Source organism: Bos mutus, chromosome 14, assembly GCF_027580195.1.
Source record: "Bos mutus isolate GX-2022 chromosome 14, NWIPB_WYAK_1.1, whole genome shotgun sequence".
Classification (NCBI taxonomy): domain Eukaryota; kingdom Metazoa; phylum Chordata; class Mammalia; order Artiodactyla; family Bovidae; genus Bos; species Bos mutus.
Window position 1 is genome coordinate 60,963,374 of NC_091630.1, and position 18,358 is coordinate 60,981,731.

General features: G+C 46.7%; 1 protein-coding gene across 1 annotated transcript in view; it reads left to right on the top strand.

Moving 5' to 3' along the window:
* Window positions 1–14,800, top strand: part of ST18 (ST18 C2H2C-type zinc finger transcription factor) — a 59,582-nt gene extending 44,782 nt beyond the window's left edge. Inside the window, exons 10-18 of the mRNA XM_070382840.1 lie at window positions 783–845; window positions 1,608–1,676; window positions 2,253–2,315; window positions 2,416–2,496; window positions 3,344–3,565; window positions 8,612–8,700; window positions 11,021–11,124; window positions 11,230–11,373; window positions 12,409–14,800. Of these exons, the coding sequence (XP_070238941.1) occupies window positions 783–845; window positions 1,608–1,676; window positions 2,253–2,315; window positions 2,416–2,496; window positions 3,344–3,565; window positions 8,612–8,700; window positions 11,021–11,124; window positions 11,230–11,373; window positions 12,409–12,549 (976 nt within the window). The 3' untranslated portion in view covers window positions 12,550–14,800. The remainder of the gene's footprint in view (window positions 1–782; window positions 846–1,607; window positions 1,677–2,252; window positions 2,316–2,415; window positions 2,497–3,343; window positions 3,566–8,611; window positions 8,701–11,020; window positions 11,125–11,229; window positions 11,374–12,408) is intronic.
* The last annotated feature ends 3,558 nt before the right edge of the window (window positions 14,801–18,358 follow it).

The following is an 18,358-nucleotide window of genomic DNA, read 5'->3' on the forward strand; positions in this document are numbered from 1 at the left end:
GTTGACTCTCACCCATCACCAGAAAACATGTTTTAACATCACTTTCTGGCATCATTCTGAATCAGAGAACTGATACAAGGCTGGAAACCCGTAATTTAGGACCATAAGTTTCTTCTTGAGCTTTTCAGGTGGCTCAGTGGTAAAGAACCCACCTGCCAATGTAGGAAATATGTGTTTGATGCTTGGGTTGGGAAGATCCCCTGGAGGAGGAAATGGCAACTCACTCCAGTATTCTTGCCTGGAGAATTCCATGGATAGAGGAGTCTGGTGGGCTACAGTCCGCAAAAAGTGGAACATGACTGAGCAGCTAAGCCCATACAAGTTTCTTCTTAGTGAGTTTGTGGGTCCTTATACAGCTACATCCTTAGTTCCTTATTTCCTTTAGCTTCTGCACATCTCACATGTGTCGCTGCTGCTGCTGCTAAGTCACTTCAGTCGTATCCGACTCTGTTCGACCCCATAGACGTCAGCCCACCAGGCTCCCCCGTCCCTGGGATTCTCCAGGCAAGAACACTGGAGTGGGTTGCCATTTCCTTCTCCAATGCATGAAAGTGAAAAGTGAAAGTGAAGTCGCTCAGTCGTGTCTGACTCCTAGTGACCCCATGGACTACAGCCTACCAGGCTCCCCTGTCCATGGGATTTTCCAGGCAAGAGTACTGGAGTGGGTTGCCATTGCCTTTAACTTGTCTTAAAAGAGAAGCTACCACATTCATAACCAGTCAGGCAGAGCCAATTCCCCCATGAATGCACCTAATCCTGATTCTGTGTTTTTATTGACCCAGCTGTCCGACACCAGGATGCGATGGGAGTGGCCACGTCACGGGCAACTATGCATCTCACCGCAGGTAGCTCACCGCCTGCTGGGTCAGGCTCCATCATCCCGTCCTCTTCAAGGACTTGTCCTCAGCCCTTCTAGAAAGACATTCTCTCCATTGGAAATTGGAGGCTGAGTTAGTTGGGTGTTTGGCTCATTTTGTTTCTCAGAAATAAAGCTAACTTAAATCTTCAGTCTTTCTACTTATGTTGTAAAGAAATTATACTTTTACTATCAAAAATGATTTTCTGATCCTGTGGTGCAGGCTACAACCCAGAAGCTAGGGTTCACCTCAGACTGTGGTCCCGTTTAGCTTTACACGAAACCTAGGTAGGAAGGACAGCAGTGACCGGGCTGACCCTTCACGCTGTGGGGACTTCCTCCCGGGGCCCGCGGCTGGTGCCGGAGTAAAGAGACAGCGGAGCAGATAGTGAGAGCTCGGCCCTTCCACCCTCCTGCGTCACTGTGTGGCTCGCTGTCCCTCTGGCTGTGGCTTTAACCCTGAGCACCATCCCTCAGGATTCAGACAGAGGGTTCTCTGGGTCGGTCTTCACTAGGGTCTGGGTGTCCCTGGGTAAAGCCCCTGGCTTGGTAAATAGCAAACCACAGTCTACGAGAAGTAGTTCAGGTGTCCAAAGCCTGATCCAGCTAACCCGGGTTCAGACCTGGTTCTTTTTCCCAGACCCCTGTCCATGGGTTGAACGTGGGTTTGTTCAGAATCTGAGGCTGCCCCCGGGTCAGGCCTGCGTGTGGCAGCATGTCTCTTATTTTTGCTTCTCTCCTCCCTCTTCAGTGTTTCTGGATGTCCCCTGGCGGATAAGACCCTGAAATCCCTCATGGCAGCCAACTCTCAGGAGCTCAAGTAAGTGTGGACCCAGCCTCTGCACCTGTGTCTGGCCAGGGTGGTCCTAACCAGGGGCAGATGGCACCTCAGTAAACCACAGCCACGTACCCTCTTACCAAAAGTCCACAACTAAAATCAAGTCCCTGAAATTTAGTTTAGTTCATTTACTGGCCTTGGAAATGTACTGACCTTGAACAAAAGATGAGAATTTTGCATGATGTTGACAGGCGCCCAGTGGTAAGTTGTGGGTCAAATCTCAGGTTATTCCAAAATAAGGTTAAAAAGAAGAAAAGAAGAGTGCAGGCTAACAACAGATACGGTTTCTCGCAAGCACTGGGAAGTAGTTACATATCAGCATTTCCTTTTATTATTATTATTTTTTAATATAAATTTATTTTAATTGGAGGCTAATTACTTTACACTATTGTATTGGTTTTGCCATACATCAGCATGAATGGATTCTTAGCCAAAACCAGTTGTATTTAAGCAAAAAGAGCCCCCCATAATCGGCTCATCCTGTTTTTGAATGCCTGGCTCTGGGACCCACGCTTCTGCCACGCCAACAGGGGCCCAGCTCTGCTTTCATTTTTCCAGGTGTCCTACCCCAGGCTGCGACGGTTCAGGGCACGTGACCGGAAACTATGCCTCCCACCGCAGGTAGGACAGACCCCTGCCCCCAAGATGGAGATCAGAGGGGCAGCAGCATACCATGAGATCACACACTTCTCTCTTGCTTTTTGTTGGGTCCCTGCTTCAGCCTGTCCGGCTGCCCTCGTGCTAGGAAAGGTGGTGTCAAGGTGACTCCTACCAAGGAAGAAAAAGAAGACCCTGAACTCAAGTAAGTGACCCGGCTTTAGGGCAGAAGCCTAACAAGGGTCAGCGGGCAGGACTTGGGATCCAGGTTGGGAGGTGGCTGGGGACCCAGCATCACGAGTGCTGGAACAGCACAGACAGAGCGGTCAGGGGCAGGAGGAAACCTCCCCTTCCCCACCTGTGCTCGCTCGGTTCTCAGATGTTGCAGAAGGAGTACGGGGTTTCTTTTTTCAGTCTGTTTCAAAAGGAAGCCTCCTGGGGATGTGCCCTGGTGTCATCAACATGGTTGTACCTCCCCTGGAACTTCCATTCTGCCTAAGACACAATTTTATCTAAACTGAATTCCCTCCTCTGAGAAATATGCCTCAAGCCTTGGGTGATGGGCTTCCCAGGTAGCCCTAGTGGTAAAGAACCCATCTGCCAATGCAGGAGACTTAAGAGATGTGAGTTCCATCCCTGGGTCAGAAAGATCCCCTGGAGGAGAGCATGGCAATGCACTCCAGTATTCTCACCTGAGAATCCCATGGGCAGAGGGGCCTGGTGGGCTACAGTCCATAGAGTCAGGAAGAATCGGACACGACTGAAGGGAGTTGGCACAATGACATGATAAAGTGGGATGACAGCTCTCTCCTCCAGATAATGCACGACAGTTGCTTAGCTCAGAGCCTGGGGACCATTGTCACTGCCGGGACCCATTGTCTCCCTGGTCAAAGGTAGACAGCATCTACCAGACATCTGGTAAACCCTATCATCTCCCTTAGTTGATTCCTGTGTGATTTGAACTCACCATCGCCTCCTCAATTTGGTCACAGCGCCTCACCTGGGTTATCTCATCTCCCCCAGCAGCTAATGACTGTGTTATGTTTCTCTAGATGCCCTGTGATTGGGTGTGACGGCCAAGGTCACATATCAGGTAAATACACGTCCCACCGCACGGCGTCTGGATGTCCCCTGGCTGCCAAGAGACAGAAGGAGAACCCGCTCAATGGGGCACCCCTCTCCTGGAAGCTGAACAAACAGGAACTTCCCCACTGCCCCCTGCCAGGCTGCAATGGGCTGGGCCACGTCAACAATGTGTTCGTCACCCACAGGAGGTGAGCTTTGCTGTTTGTCATGTGGTTGCTATGATTGATTGTCACTTGCTGGGTCGGAGGGAGAGACCCCCCCAAGGTCAGAAATGTTCGAGCAATGAGCACCTTAGATTTCAAGCAATAAGTCTTGCCAGAGAGATATTAGACCAGTTTGAAAGATGGAAAATGTTCTTTTCTCTATTTCTGAAACTCACTGCTCGACTTTCAGGTACTTTCAAAACTGTACTTGTGTCTTTTGTCCTCAAATGTTGCTCTTGCCGTTGTTTTTCGGATGGTTCTATCTTTCAAGGGTTTGTTTTACTTCTGGGTGGTGAGCCAGAAGGTGGTGACCCAACGACTCTCTGATGTCGTATGGTTGTGAAGCTTCATTTTACTCATTGATGTCATTCCCTTCTGCTCACGAACTGGCTCCATTTCAGACCAAATGGTAGATAGTTTGCAGCTGGGAAGCTATGACTTGTCCCAGCAGCCAGAAAGAAAAGGACACAGCCACTGATAAGTACACAGAGGACGAGAGAGGTTCAGAAAAGTTTCTAGCTTCCCAAGTACTCAGCTCCTTCTTCACTCAGTGGCATGCACTTCACCCCACCCGTGGCCAGGAACACTGATCCTAGCCCAGGTGTCGTCCTCATTCCACCTCAAGGAGAGGACCTGGAGGGTTCCTGCATGCTTCTCCGGGCACTGGGCCCTTCCGTCGTGGGGCTGTGGTTCATGATGCAGATTTAAGATCTGATGAAGCACGAGGGAGTCCTGGAGCTCTGCTCATGGGCAGGATGCAAACACAGCAAAGCTGATTCCATTCCCAGGTGTGTGTCTGTATGTTGGGAAATGAGGTTCTCTTCTCTGAGAGTCACACCTGCTTGTAGAGGAACCTGGACTCTTTATCCTTTAACATTTATTTATTATTTACTGATTTATTTGGCTATGCTGGGTCTTAGTTGCAACATACAGGATCTTTAGTGGTGGCCTTTGGGATCTAGTTCCCTGACCAGGGATTGTACCTGGGCCCAAGTGCCCCTGAACTCTTCCGATGGTTGCTTTTCTGATGGTTCTCAGATGCCTGATCACGTTCACAGCAGCCACACTGTTTTCTGCTGGGTCTACACTGCCATATCCTATTTAGGAAGGACAGTCACAAATCAGGTGAGCCCAGTGGCACACGGGCTCCACAGCGGCCATGCTTCCTTATCACAGACACCGTAATATCCATGTTGACATCAATAATGAAACTTCAATGCTGAACAGTGGGGAGCACATCCCTCAGTTAGAATTCTCTGTAAACGCCTGGATAGTCTTACATGATGACACCAAGGCCTGATCAGGGCTGTGGATGGAGGAGGAGGAGCTGGAAGAACTGTGTCGGGAAGCTGATGTATCAGGTGTAATGGGGCAAGCGAGCGAGGGTGCCCTGCCATCCAGCTGCTGGCTCAGCCCCAGAGACACCCCTGAACCTGGAGGCAGAGACAGACATGTCCGAGGAGGTCTATTCCCCTGACTCCAGGCCGGGGCCCATGTGCCCCCCACCCGCCCCCCACCACGGTCCCCGAAGCACAGGAAACAGCAGTGGTTCCCCATGCGGGGCTGCTGATCCGTGTGGGCCTGAAGGCTCCTCGAGGACTGGAGCAGGTACTGAGTGACACAGCGCCAAGGGACACGTATGTTATGATTTTGTTTCCACCAAGTGAAAAAACATGTAGCAAAATCCCATTTTTAAAGAGTCAGGTAATTACTCCTCTATAGTTGGAGTCAGTGGCCGTCTCTGGGGGCCAGGAGACAGCTCTTGCTAAGGGGCTGGTGAGGCTTGAAAGCGTGTTCTGTGTTTGCAGGTAAACGCATGGTAAACCCCTCAAGGCTGTTCTTTCAACTGTAGATATGCATTGTGTGTCTCTATGTACAGGCTGTTTATTTTGTAATGTGAAAAAACAAATTAGGAGCTCAAAAAGTATAGGCTGCAATATTAATGCAGAGATATTATTTTATAGAAGAGAAACAATTAAGAGTTTAGACAAATGAATAATTCAGATTGCACTGCTTTTCAGTCTTGCTACTCAGAGAGCCAGAACGTCACCTGGGGAAATTCTCCTTGAGGTGGAATGCTTTTCTTTTACGCTGTATGGGATTTCATACAAGTAATACAATAAAATGCCTAGCTTATTGCCTGGCACATAAGTGTTTGACACAGACTATTTCCTTTCCCTTTTGAACAGTTGTATTAATATATGTGCATATATGCAATAATTCATTGCAGTAGGGATGACTTGTGCTGGGATCACACTACTGGCCTACGATGCACCTTTATCTGTCCTGTTCTCGCCCCTAACATCCTGACGTGGTTCGGTTGTCTTTCCCATCTCTGCCAAAGGCCAGCCGCCATCCAGGTTGCTCTGTCCTGGCAGAGAGCCTGTTCCAACTAAGTTCCTCACACTGTTTATTCCTTTAAACCCTCACAAACCCCATGAGCTACAGGCGCTGTGGTTGCCTCCTTTGACAGACAAATCCTTGTGCAGGGAAGTTCAAGAATTGCCCCCGTGCACAGCTCACAGCATCAGGACACAAAGCTCCTCTCCTGAGCTAGGTACCAGCTCACCCCTGGTATTTCCTGGCTCCTTCCAACCACCAGGCAAACACTCCTGCAGATTCCTCTTGGGCATCCTCTAAGGCACGGTCTGTAACTTTTCCCATTTGAGATTTAGCAAAACGAGAACAATTATGAAGGACAGTTACCTGTGCATGACGTCAGTGTTGTGTTTGTTGTTTTTGTTTCATCACTAAGTCATGTCTGACTCTTTGCAACCCCACGGACTGCCACATGCCAGACTTCCTTGTCCTTCACTATCTCCTGGAGTTTGCTCAAACTCATGTCCATTGAGTTAGCGGTGCCATCCAACTATTTCATTCTTTGCAGCCCCCTTCTCCTCCTGCCATCAATCTTTCCCAGCATCAGGATTACATGATAAGTACTTTACAACCTTGCTTTGCGTCTTCATGTTACAAACCTCCACTTTGAAAGAATGGCAACTGAGGTGACGAATGGTGTTGTATTAAATACACAAACACACACACACACTCATGGATGTTCGAAGCTGAAAACCAGAAGTCCTGGGACTAAATATAACTCATTTATTACTAGATATAACTGTCACTTTATTGAAGATTATAAATTTATTATACAGGGACGTCCCTCACACAAATGTGTCACCTGCAATTTCATTATAACAGAGCAAAGATAAAGTTTAAAATTGCCTTCCTGTACTTTCATAGCTCTGTGAATTTGGTCCAAGCCATATAAAGCACATCTTTCCTGCCTTTACAAAACATTGCCCAGACCCTGAAGGTGACAGCTGGCCAACCTCCCCTTTCCCTGAGCAGCAAGAACTGAGCCTTGTGGAGGACCTGGCCTCCTCAAAAGAAAAAGGAACTTTAAAAATATTTTCAAGCCCCAGTTTTCTTAAATTTAGGATTTGTTTCATATCCTTGGAGATACAAAATACCCAGTGGCATTTTTAAAAAATTTTCTTGGCCCCGCCACAAGCATGTGGGATCTTAGTTCCTCCACCAGGATGGAGCCTGTGCCCCTGCGTTGCAGGCTCGGACTCTTAACCCCTGGCCCACCACGGAAGCCCCAGTGGCATCTTTAGGCCGGAGTCTTGCATCTTTCGTGAACTCTACTCGATGTCAGTCCCGTGGCTGTGGGGCTTCACTGACCATCCACACAGCCGCTCCTCTCACCCCGCGTTGTCTGGATAACCCAGACCCTCAAGGGAAGAGTCAGAGAACTCTCTGGAGGCGTTAACATCCATCTTGTTCCCAGCCTCCCGCAGGTCACTTTTAAAGTCCCATTTACCAGCGAGACAGTAATCCTGTTTGTGACCCTTTTCTCAGAACACAGTAGGTGACATAAAACAAGACAGACTGGCAAAAACTTCCCAGAAAAAGAAAGAAAGACAATGCAGCTTATAGAGGCCACTCTTTTTTTTTTTTTCACATCTTCTTTCTTTTTTTTATTGGAAGATAATTGCTTTATAATATTGTGCCAGTTGAGGCCACTGTTTACATGAGCAGTTTCCAAAACAGAATATCATGGTTACAGTTCAGTTTCTGCTTCTCCATTATTTTATTTCCCGTGTAAAATATTTCATAATTTATCAAGTCTCGGAAAACCACACAGCCTTCCTTTTACATGTAGTAAAATACATATCTAGTATTATTTCGTATCATCTTAATATAGAATAATTTTAAATTCTTCAAAAAATGCATGCACTCTACAAGCGTTTACTAAGGGTTTTGCTTCAGAAATATCCTCTTTCATTCTACCAAATGTCCTAATCTTTGGATGGAAAATGATTGTTTCATGAATAATTAGTAACCAAATTTCCGTGGGAAAAAATATTTTCAATGGTTGATTATTATAATTTTTAAATTTTATTTCAAAGTTATTGATCCAAAAATATAACAAATGACAAAAAATTAATGGCTGCTTAGAACAAAAAATCATCTCATCATGTCCAACAGAAAACATGTTTTGTTCAATGTTGTCATTATCATTTTGGTGCAGTTTAAATAAAACAGATGAAAGAAGCAGGCCTGAATGGAACAGCTTTGTAGGAAAGATATATAAACAGTCTACAGGACAGTACACTGCGAGCAGTGAGGGCACCTAAAGGTGCCGGCAGCCCCTCCTTTTATTTTACTGTCAGGTACCTGGCTCAGCGGTAGAGAACCTGCCTGCCAATGCAGGAGTCGTGGGTTCGATCCCTGGGTTGGGCAGATCTCCTGGAGAAGCGAACGGCTACCCGCTCCCGTATTCTGGCCTGGAGAATTCCACAGACTGTATAGTCCATGGGGTCTCAAAGAGTTAAACGTGGACTGAGCGACTTTCACTTTCACTGCTTTTGTTTTAGGAGATATTGTTATCTGCACGGAGACTGCAGATTGTAACGTAATGAATAGGCAGGCAAAGACCTAAAGAGTATGTAGTGAATACAAAATATTAATTTTTCTAAGAAATAGTATGGGTTTCACCCACTGGTGTAATTTTCACTTTCACAGCTTGTCTGGATGTCCTCTCAATGCACAAGCCATCAAGAAGGGCAAGGTCTCTGAAGAACTAATGACCATCAAGGTCAAAGCATCTGGAGGTAGGAGGACAGGGTGGGGCCACGACCCCCAAGGTTTGGCCCCCCAAGGGGCCCACATCCAAACCCTGCTCCATGCTGGAAGTGCTATTTGAATGGGCAAGAAAGACGCTTCCCTGAAATTTGAACTAAGCTATAACTTTCTCTACAAAACAATGTCTTGGTTTTTTCCTTATTTTTTAATAAGGATGTCCAACAAAGAAAATCGGGCAATGATGCTGGATGAATTAGGGTACACTGGTTGAACTTTTGTCCTTCAATCTTAAAATGACAGTTTTTGTATGAGCCTGCATGTGTGTGTGTTCCTGGTATGCGCCCTCTTTCAAATTTCAAGGTCTGGGCACCCATGTTTGAATCCTTCCTTACCTTTTGTCCTACACCCAGAATGATATTTTCATGGTGAATCCAGATGGTTTAATTCAGCATCTCTGTCTCTATTTCCCTGCATGCTTTCCCGTGATCGACCCCTGACACAGTGGCTAAGCCATCCTCCCTACTGGAATCTTCTCATGTCCCTCTGATTTCCAAGTACTTTTCTTGAGTTCTCATCAGTGTTTTCTCAGGCTTGTGTTCTTCTCTTTCAAGATCATCCTAAGGCATCTGGGGAACAGAGGCGAAGTCATTACTTGGCTTTATCGATTTTAGTCAATGGCATCTTTGGAACTCAGTTCTACACGAGTCTGAAAGCATTGCTCCATCTTTTAAATCCCTGCATGACTCTTAGAAACAGTGGCTTGTTTCCAGGCTGTGCTTCCATGCACAATATGCCTCTTGCACCTTGCACATCCTCCTGTTGTAGGTGTGTAACATTTGCCCCAGGGGCGGCCCTAGGAGTAGAGTTGCTGGGCCGTGGAGCCTGTGAGGCCCAGCTTCAGTAGGTGATACACCATTGTTCCAGAGCAGTGACCCAGGAGGGTCCCAGAGCCTGTACCTCTTCACATAAGCTGTCGATTCCCACCCAGCCTACTTCCAGGCATTGATCTTACTAAATCTAAACGCTGGTGATCACATTTATCCTGCTGAATTGTCGTCTTCTGGTTTAGAGTCATCATTCTGGACTGTTGAGATGACCTTAAATCCTGCTTCTGGTATCTGAATATCAGCCACTATTCCTAACTTTTAAAATCTTTAAAATGCACTCATATTCCTCCTATAAAAGAATGACGGGAAGAACCCCGTTCATTGAGAACCTGTTGTCTGTTCAGCACTTTATGTTTTTTTGTGTTAATTCTCACAGCATTTTATTGAAGCACGAGGAGGTGAAGTGACTCAACTTCAAGAACAAGGGTCAGACAGTGTTCAGACTCCAAAGCCACACTGCCCCCACACCACATTTGCTTCTGATTAAAGTCCATGAAGAAGTCAAGCTATGGGTCCCTGGGCTCGAACCCACCTGCCAGGACCCCCTCTGCCTCTAATAGTGGCTCCCTACATTTGGTCGCTAATCAGCACAGTCCAGGTGCTCCTGTCCTGGTAGCATTGTGCACAAGAGGACTCACAGGCCTTGGATCTCAGGTCCGCCCTGCCCCTTCCCTTGGCCCCAGCCAGGTGATGTGGTCGTGTCGGTGGTCAGTGAGCCTCCTTTAGCCCCTGTGAGGCTCTGGCCTTCTTCTGCGGGAGGGGTGATGACACCTGCCCCACAGGGTCCAGCCAAGTTCCAATGAGACCTTACTTGTGAACCCATCTGGCAGCAGACCTGGAACACAGCAGAGCTACATTGAATGCTGGGGCATTTCTTACCAAGGGAGTCCATCCTACAACACTTTGAACCCACTTTCTTAGAATCTTGGACATGGATTTGGGTAAAAATTCAACATTTCAAGTTAAAGTCTCACTTTCATTCGCCAAGTTATGTCTGACTCTTCGCAACCCCATGGACTGCAGCACACCAGGCTTCCCTGTCCCCCACCATCTCTGGAGTTTGCCCAAGTTCATGTCCATTGTATTGGTGATGCCATCCAACCATCTCATCCTCTGTTGCCCTCTCCTTTTGCCTTCAATCTTTCCCAGCATCAGGGTCTTTTCCAATGAGTTGGCTCTTCGCATCAGGTGGCCCAAGTATTGAAGCTTCAGCTTCAACATCAGTCCTTCCAATGAGTATTCAGGGTTGACTTCCTTTAAGATTGACCGGTTTGATCTCCTTGCAGTCCAAGGGACTCTCAAGAGTCCTCTAGCACCACAGTTCAAAAACATCAATTCTTTGGCACTCTGCCTTCTTTACGGTCCAGCTTTCACTTAGCAAACCACACATTAAACATAGATGGACTCACATTTGTCAGTCTTCTTTTTTCATTTTGAACTAAAACAATCTGACTTTTTACAGGTATAGAGAATGATGAAGAAATTAGGCATTTGGATGAAGAAATAAAGGAACTCAACGAGTCCAACCTTAAAATTGAAGCCGATATGATGAAACTCCAGACACAGGTAAAAAGAAATAAAGAGGGAAGGGGATAAGGATGGGACAAGACCCACTTGGTGCCCTGTCCTTCCGAAATCTGCTTCCACGTTCCCAAGTTCTCTCCCTTTCAGATCACGTCCATGGAGAGCAACTTAAAGACCATCGAGGAGGAGAACAAGCTGATAGAACAGAACAATGAGAGCCTGCTGAAGGAGCTGGCGGGGCTCAGCCAGGCCCTCATCTCCAGCCTTGCAGACATCCAGCTCCCACAGATGGTCAGTCTGAGGCCACGGCTCTCTCCCCATGCCCCCAGGCTCCCTCCCAGGGCTAGAGCAGAGGGGTGGCTCGGGCTGGTCACTCAGTCCTTCCACTCGTGTGCAGTTTCCACATGTCCAGGGGCTGTTCAGTTTGAGCCATCAGGTCAGGGAGAGGAGGTGCCCCAGCACACAGAGAGCAGGAGGTGAACAAACCTGACTGTGGATCCCATCATCACCTGGAAGGACAGAGAAAGGGGGAAAAGAGCCTGCCTCTGACTCTCAGAAGGGGAATGTGGACAAAGGGGTTAGAGGATGAAAGAGGACAATTCCCACCAGACAGCTGCCACCCCACCCCCACATCCCTTCCGTCCCAGCTCAGGGTGGTCTGGGGAAGCTTCTGGCACGAGCAGGGCCTCCTCTCCCCTGCCTGGCCTGCACCCCCTTCCACAGACGAGGTCTCTGTGCTGAGCTCATGCACACAGGAGCTGAGGCTGAGACCCCTCCTCGGGAGAAGGGGTGCAGAAGGGGTGCAGCTGGGAGGGGCCTGACCCGGTAGCCAGACCTCCACCCTATGTGGCTCCAAGTTTTCCCAAAGTATAGACAGTCGGTCGGCCTTCCCAGATGGCACTAGTGGCAAAGAACCCACCTGCCAATGCAGGAGATGTAAAAGACGTGGGTTCAACCCCTGGGTTGGGAAGATCCCCTGGAGTAGGGAATGGCAGTCCATTCCACTATTCTTGCCTGGAGAATCCCATGGACAAAGGAGCCTGGTGGGCTACAGTCCATGGGGTCTCAAAGAGTGGGACACAACTGAAGGGACTTGGCACATAGACACAGATAAGTGGTCACACTCAGCCCGCTAGCTGAGTGAAGAGTGAGCAGACCAGCGCACCACACACTCACCCCTGACTCCCCCTGAACTCCGACCGCCTCACAGGTCCCCTCACCCCTCCCCAGGCTCCAGGGTCAGAATACCACACCCCGTAGACCTGCTTCCCCTTTCCCGGCAGCCCAGGTCCCGTGACTGGAGCCCCGTATTCTGTCCTCCTTCAGGGGCCCATCAGCGAGCAGAATTTCGAGGCGTATGTCAACACGCTCACAGACATGTACAGCAACCTGGAGCGGGACTACTCGCCGGAATGCAAAGCTCTGCTGGAGAGCATCAAGCAGGCGGTCAAGGGCATCCACGTGTAGACCGCAGTGCCCCAGCCCTGGGGAGCCCTGCCAGCCTCACAGACGCACCTGGAGGGGCTCCAGGCCACCCGGGCAGGCAGTGGCCATACTGCATTTACAATTGCAACATTGCACTAATTTCCCCCCTCCCCCCAGCTGACGTGAAAAGGAAAGAAAAACTATGATAGACTCTTTGGATGAAAAAGCAATGCAGTCAAATATTAGATCTTATTTATTTTCATATGTTTTCCTTTTATTCCTTCATTGCACTCTTTTGGGTTTTTTTTTGTACAGTATATGTAAAATAAATGTGACATTTTTATATTTTATTTATTTCTAATCAAAGAGTTTTTTATCTTTTAACTGCATTTTGAAGTCTGCCATATTTTTACAAGTGTGTTTATTAATTTATTTTCCAATAGAATTTAAATATTAGAAATGCTATTCTCAAATCACATATCTGGCTGGGTTTAAAGGAGAAGACAAAAAAATATGAAGGAAAATCCTTGTCTAAGGACTGCACTGTGGACCAGTTTAATTGTTATTGCACACTCTACCCCCCACCCCCAACCCCTTTCACGAGCTTTGTGTTTTTGAACGGGCTTGGGTAAAATGCGTGGAGGGACACAGATAAAAGGCGCTCACTCACAGGATGTGTGCCCTACAGAAGCACAGTTGACTGAAAACCAGCCTGTTTCAAATTTGTTAGCAATAATTAAATAGAGCAATCAGCAAAGTATTTGACTTGGCTGTCCGGTTTCAGTTCATATGAATTATTTATTTGAAGTTATTTCAAGAAACAAGCTTTTTAGCGATGCAGGTTTGTCTATTTGTTTTTCAGATTATACCAGATAGTTGGCGGCTCTTACCCCAGACGAGAAATAAGACTCGATGTAACTGGCCAGGCTTTCCTGCCACTTGTCGGTACAATACGCAAGGGACACCATTGTAGATTTGTACTTAGCAAATGTAAACGCACCCAAATGGAAAACTGTGTAGATACCATATCCCCTGAAATAGCATTTATCTTACTGGGTTGACTGGAAAGGAATGGAAAATACAGTCACACAAGCACCAATGATACCCGGATCTGAGTCATTGCTCTAAACACTGGCAACATTGTCTCAGCCCCCTGAGGCAAACAGACAGCTTTCGATTTGACAGAAGTCTTTCTGCAGACAGAGGAGTGCTGCAAAGTACACACACTCACACCCACAGGCACACAGACACGCTCACCGACACGAGATTGAGCCCTCGATCTCGCGTTTCTGGATGGATCAGAGGTTAGTAGTTGCTATAGGAAAGGCAATGTCTATTTCAGGGATTGTAAAGTAGTTAAGCATTGTTTCAAAAGTTTTTTTATATTTATTTTTTTTAAGAGAAAGGTATAGACAACCAGCTAAACTGCCTTTTTGCTGTGCACACACCCCGGGTGTGCGACGTGCCTCCGTGTAAATGGGCTTGATTTCTGTGCTGTAACAAAGTGTTTATTTTTCTTAGCAACATGGATGTGTATGTGGACTGGAGGCCATGGTGCTCGCGGGCTTGCTGTTTTCCGCCCTTGTCCCTGCTGCTGCACCAGCAGAAGCGCCATGCGCGGTAACTCCCCCCACCGTGACACTAGTCATTGCTCTCTATTAAGTGGGGCTTATCTTTGGTTTGGCGTTCATTGAAATCCTTGACTCTTAGTCTAGTGAAAATGAGATGTCTGTTCTTAGGTAGGAGCGGTGGGTATTTAAAAATCAACTTTAAGAAAAAAGAGCTAACGCGTGTGCTGTCTATTATAAACAGGACACCAAACGAAATTTTCTATTAAAGTTATGTATTTACAAACATTTTGCTATACAGTCCTCGATAGATGCATACAAATGAGTTCACTTATTACAAAGACAAAGGTTTAATTTGCTAAATATTTTAATGAGTTTGTTATATATTTTATTTAATTTAAAAGAAATCTCTTACCAACCTATGTATTTATTACCTTAATTTACTGCGATTCAGGTTCGTTGATTTGTGTTCGCGTAGTTTGAACAGGATGGTTTTGTGAAGGATGTTTGTTTTTATTTGCCTCCTTTGTACTTGGTCTGTTTTGTAACGTGCGCTGAATTTTTGTTTCTTTCCATGATGTTAATGATCGATACTGTAAATTGGGTCTTTTGTAAACAAACAAACAAAAAAGGCAATGATGTATGCATTTTTTTAATTTGAAGTAGTTTGTATACCGTTTCTTCAAACAATTAATATTTCTTACATCAAAGCAACCGATTGTGTTCAGTGCTGTACATTTGGTGTATGGTAGGAAATAAAAATGGAAAAGAGTTTCACTGTGGTCTTTCTCGAGCTGCTATATCGAGATGCTTGTGGCCAGCCCATAATAAACACTGTCCCCCCCACCCCAGGAGCTCAGTGCGGGGGAAGGGGAGGGTGCCCCTGAACCTCTGAGTCGCTCTGATTCTTTGCGGTCCACCAGCCAGTCTGCTTGGATTGTTTTCTCACCCCAAGTGGAGAAGACTTTTTGCCAACTGCCACACTATCCCCGCCTGAGTTCCAGTAAATGCACATACAGAAGGGCGGCTGCCTCCAATGTCAGGAAACCTTTGCTGGAAATTCACCCACGTCTGGTGAGCAGTAAGAGAGAGGCCCCAGCCTCCTCATGCTTTGAGGAGTATCTCTGTGTATTCCTACAAGCCAGCTGAACTCAGATTAAAGGAAAATAGTTAATTCTTCACAGCACCTCTTTGTCTTATGTGTTTTTCCTATCTTATTCCAAGCAGCTTAATTTAATTTTACAGTTTCTTGCTCACTTTTACACATCTCTAGGTTGGTTGCCATTTATACTCAATATAGTTTAAAAAAAACAAAAAACCATGTCATCCTTGTGTTAAAGCAAAGTTGACTGAAGGGGAGTCTGGGTCCCCAGAGAAAAGACTGATACCTAAATGACCTTTGCATCATAGGGGTTGGCACACAGCAGTTAAATATATATTTAGCTTGGTATTTTTATATACATTTTTTTAAATTTTCTTATTTATTTATTTGGCTGCATCAGGTCTTAGTCGGAGCAAATGGGGGACTTCACTGCATCACTCGGGTTCTGTTGTTGCGGCCTCTGGACTCGCTAGTTGCAGCTCCAGACTCCAGGTGTGCTGGATCAGTAGTTGTGGTGGTTAGGCTTAGTTCCGAGGCATGTGGGATCTTTCCGGTCCAGGCATTGAACACGTGTCCCCTGCATTGAGAAGCTGATTCTTTACCCACTGGACCATCAGGGAAGTCCCTGTAGCTCGCTTGAAATCACCAGCTGATGTATCTACGACGCACATGTGGTCCATCCTATAACAGGATCACAAGCCACAAATCTGCTCCATGGTTCTTAGCCCACCCCTTGCAGAGCACAGGCACCTTGCCCTCTGTGGAGTTTTACATCCACAAGCCGCATACACATCCCAGTCGATGTGGCAGAAGAGGAGAAACAGGACAGGATGGCGAATCAGAGACGTTCAGATGACGGGTGTTTTATCAGAAGATGTGTGTGCCAGGCCCGCTCCCAGGGAGTTCAGCCTCGCGGGGGACAAGGCAGTGGGTGACAGGGACACAGCCTCCTGTGGACGCAGTGAGCAGGGTACCACCCTGACTCCGATTCCCTGGAAAGAAGTGCTGGTTACAGACGAGCTGGCAGTTGGAAGAAGGACATTGCAGGCAGTGTGGAGAAGCATCTACAGAAGATGACAATGAGATGGTCATCCACCAAACAGGTATTTAAACATCCAAAAATTAGTGAGAAGTGAGGCCATAAGAAGCAAGAAGCCCAGGTAAGTGGGAGAGGGGGCCATTTTATAAACATCTGTGCTAAAGAATTATAATTTCCACACACAGACTCCAGAATACCAAAGAAAGATCTAAAACCAAAGAAGGATCAAATCTCCATTAAAGACAATTTGTTCCATCCATTCAAACAATTACACCAGGCTCCTCTGTCCATGGGATTCTCCAGGCAAGAATACTGGAGTGGGTTGCCATTTCCTTCTCCAGGGAATCTTCCCAGCCCATGAATTGAACCCAGGTCTCCTGCACTGCAGGCAGATTCTTTACCGTCTGAGCCACCAGGGAAGTCCTACAATTTCTTACCTGAAGGCAACACAATTGTGTTCAGTGCTGTACCTCTGATATTTGGTAGGAAATAAAAACTGATGATGAGTTTTGCTGTGGTTGTTTTCAGGTGAAAACCTTGTCACCAGCCTGTGAAAAGTCCTGGAGCCTTTAGGCAGAGAAGTAAATTCTTCCTCTGTAACTAAATTCTGAGCAAAAAGAAGAGGGTAAATGAGTCTTTGATTTGGCTCCCTAGAAAATGTTTTAAAACTGATGTCATGATACATAAATATTCTACTAATCTTAAAACTGTGTTTTCTACGTCTCTTTCCACCCATCACATCCATTTTATTGTGGTCTGGGAGCAGTACCTTGCTATTTCCTGTCATGATTGAGCAGCTGATTACAACACAAGCAGATTTAATTGGTTAATCACTGGTGACACTGTCAGATCCCATCACTGATGCCCATATAGTCATGTCCTGAAATCCTCAAGCGCATTTATGGAGTAAACATCCCAAGGCCCAAAGACACTGATGAGGAAACTGTTGCTCAGGAAAGTGGGTAAGTTGTCCAAGATCAGAAAACCAGGAAAAGGTACAGTCAGATTGGACCACTTTCCACTGTTTTTAATATCTCGGCCATGGGGCTCTATCTACTCACATGTTGGCTGTTGTCTCAACTGGAAAAAAGAAAACAAGAATTAGTCAAGATTATGACATCTGTTGGTATTCACTCATTTCTTTCAGGTCTAAAACTAAGAATAGGATTTTAGGGTCAGCTCTAATAAATACTGCCATGTGCTTTTCCAAAGTTGAATGTTTAAAAAAAAAATTTGTTGGGCCCAGACACATGTGTGCTAAGTTGCTTCAGTCATATCCAACTCTTTGCAGTCCTGTGGACTGCAGCAAGCCAGGCTCCTCTATCCATGCGATTCTCCAGGCAAGAACACTGCAGTGGGTGCCATTTCCTTCTCCATGGGATCGCCCCAACCCAGGATCGAACTGGTATCTCTTATGTCTCCTGCATTGGCAGGGGGATTCTTTACCACTAGAACCACCTGGGAAGCCCAGATATGTGGACTATCCCTAAATCCTGATGGGACAACAGCCTCTCCTGGTGTCCTGAGGTCCTGAGTTCGTCCTCATACCTTCTTAGACACAACGCATGGAAAGGTTTCCGTCAGCATTGCAGGACTTGGAGAGTCAATAATTTGCCTCACATGCCAGAGAGAAGTCCAGGGTCAGAATTCAACCCAGTTCTGACCCCCAGAGATGCCCCTGTCCCTCCTGTAGGCCAACCCCCGACTTCCCAGCCGACATCCCAACAGCCTGAGGGGAGAAGGGGTCAGTGTCACCACCAATCTGGAAAAAGTTGTTCAAAGAAGCATCATTTTTGCATTTCAGCCACACCCCTGTGATGTGTTTTCCTTGTACAGACCCATCATGCAAATCTGACACCCTAATCATTAACTTGACAAATTGGGATTGAAAATCTTCATATGGATTTTAAGTAAGTCAGTAAAGTCGCTCAGTCGTCTCCGACTCTTTGTGACCCCATGGACTGTAGCCTACCAAGTTCCTCCGTCCATGGGATTTTCCAGGCAAGAATACTGGAGTGGGTTGTCATTTCCTTCTCCATATGGATTATCAGATCAGATCAGATCAGTTGCTCAGTCGTGTCCGACTCTTTGTGACCCCATGAATTGCAGCACGCCAGGCCTCCCTGTCCATCACCAACTCCC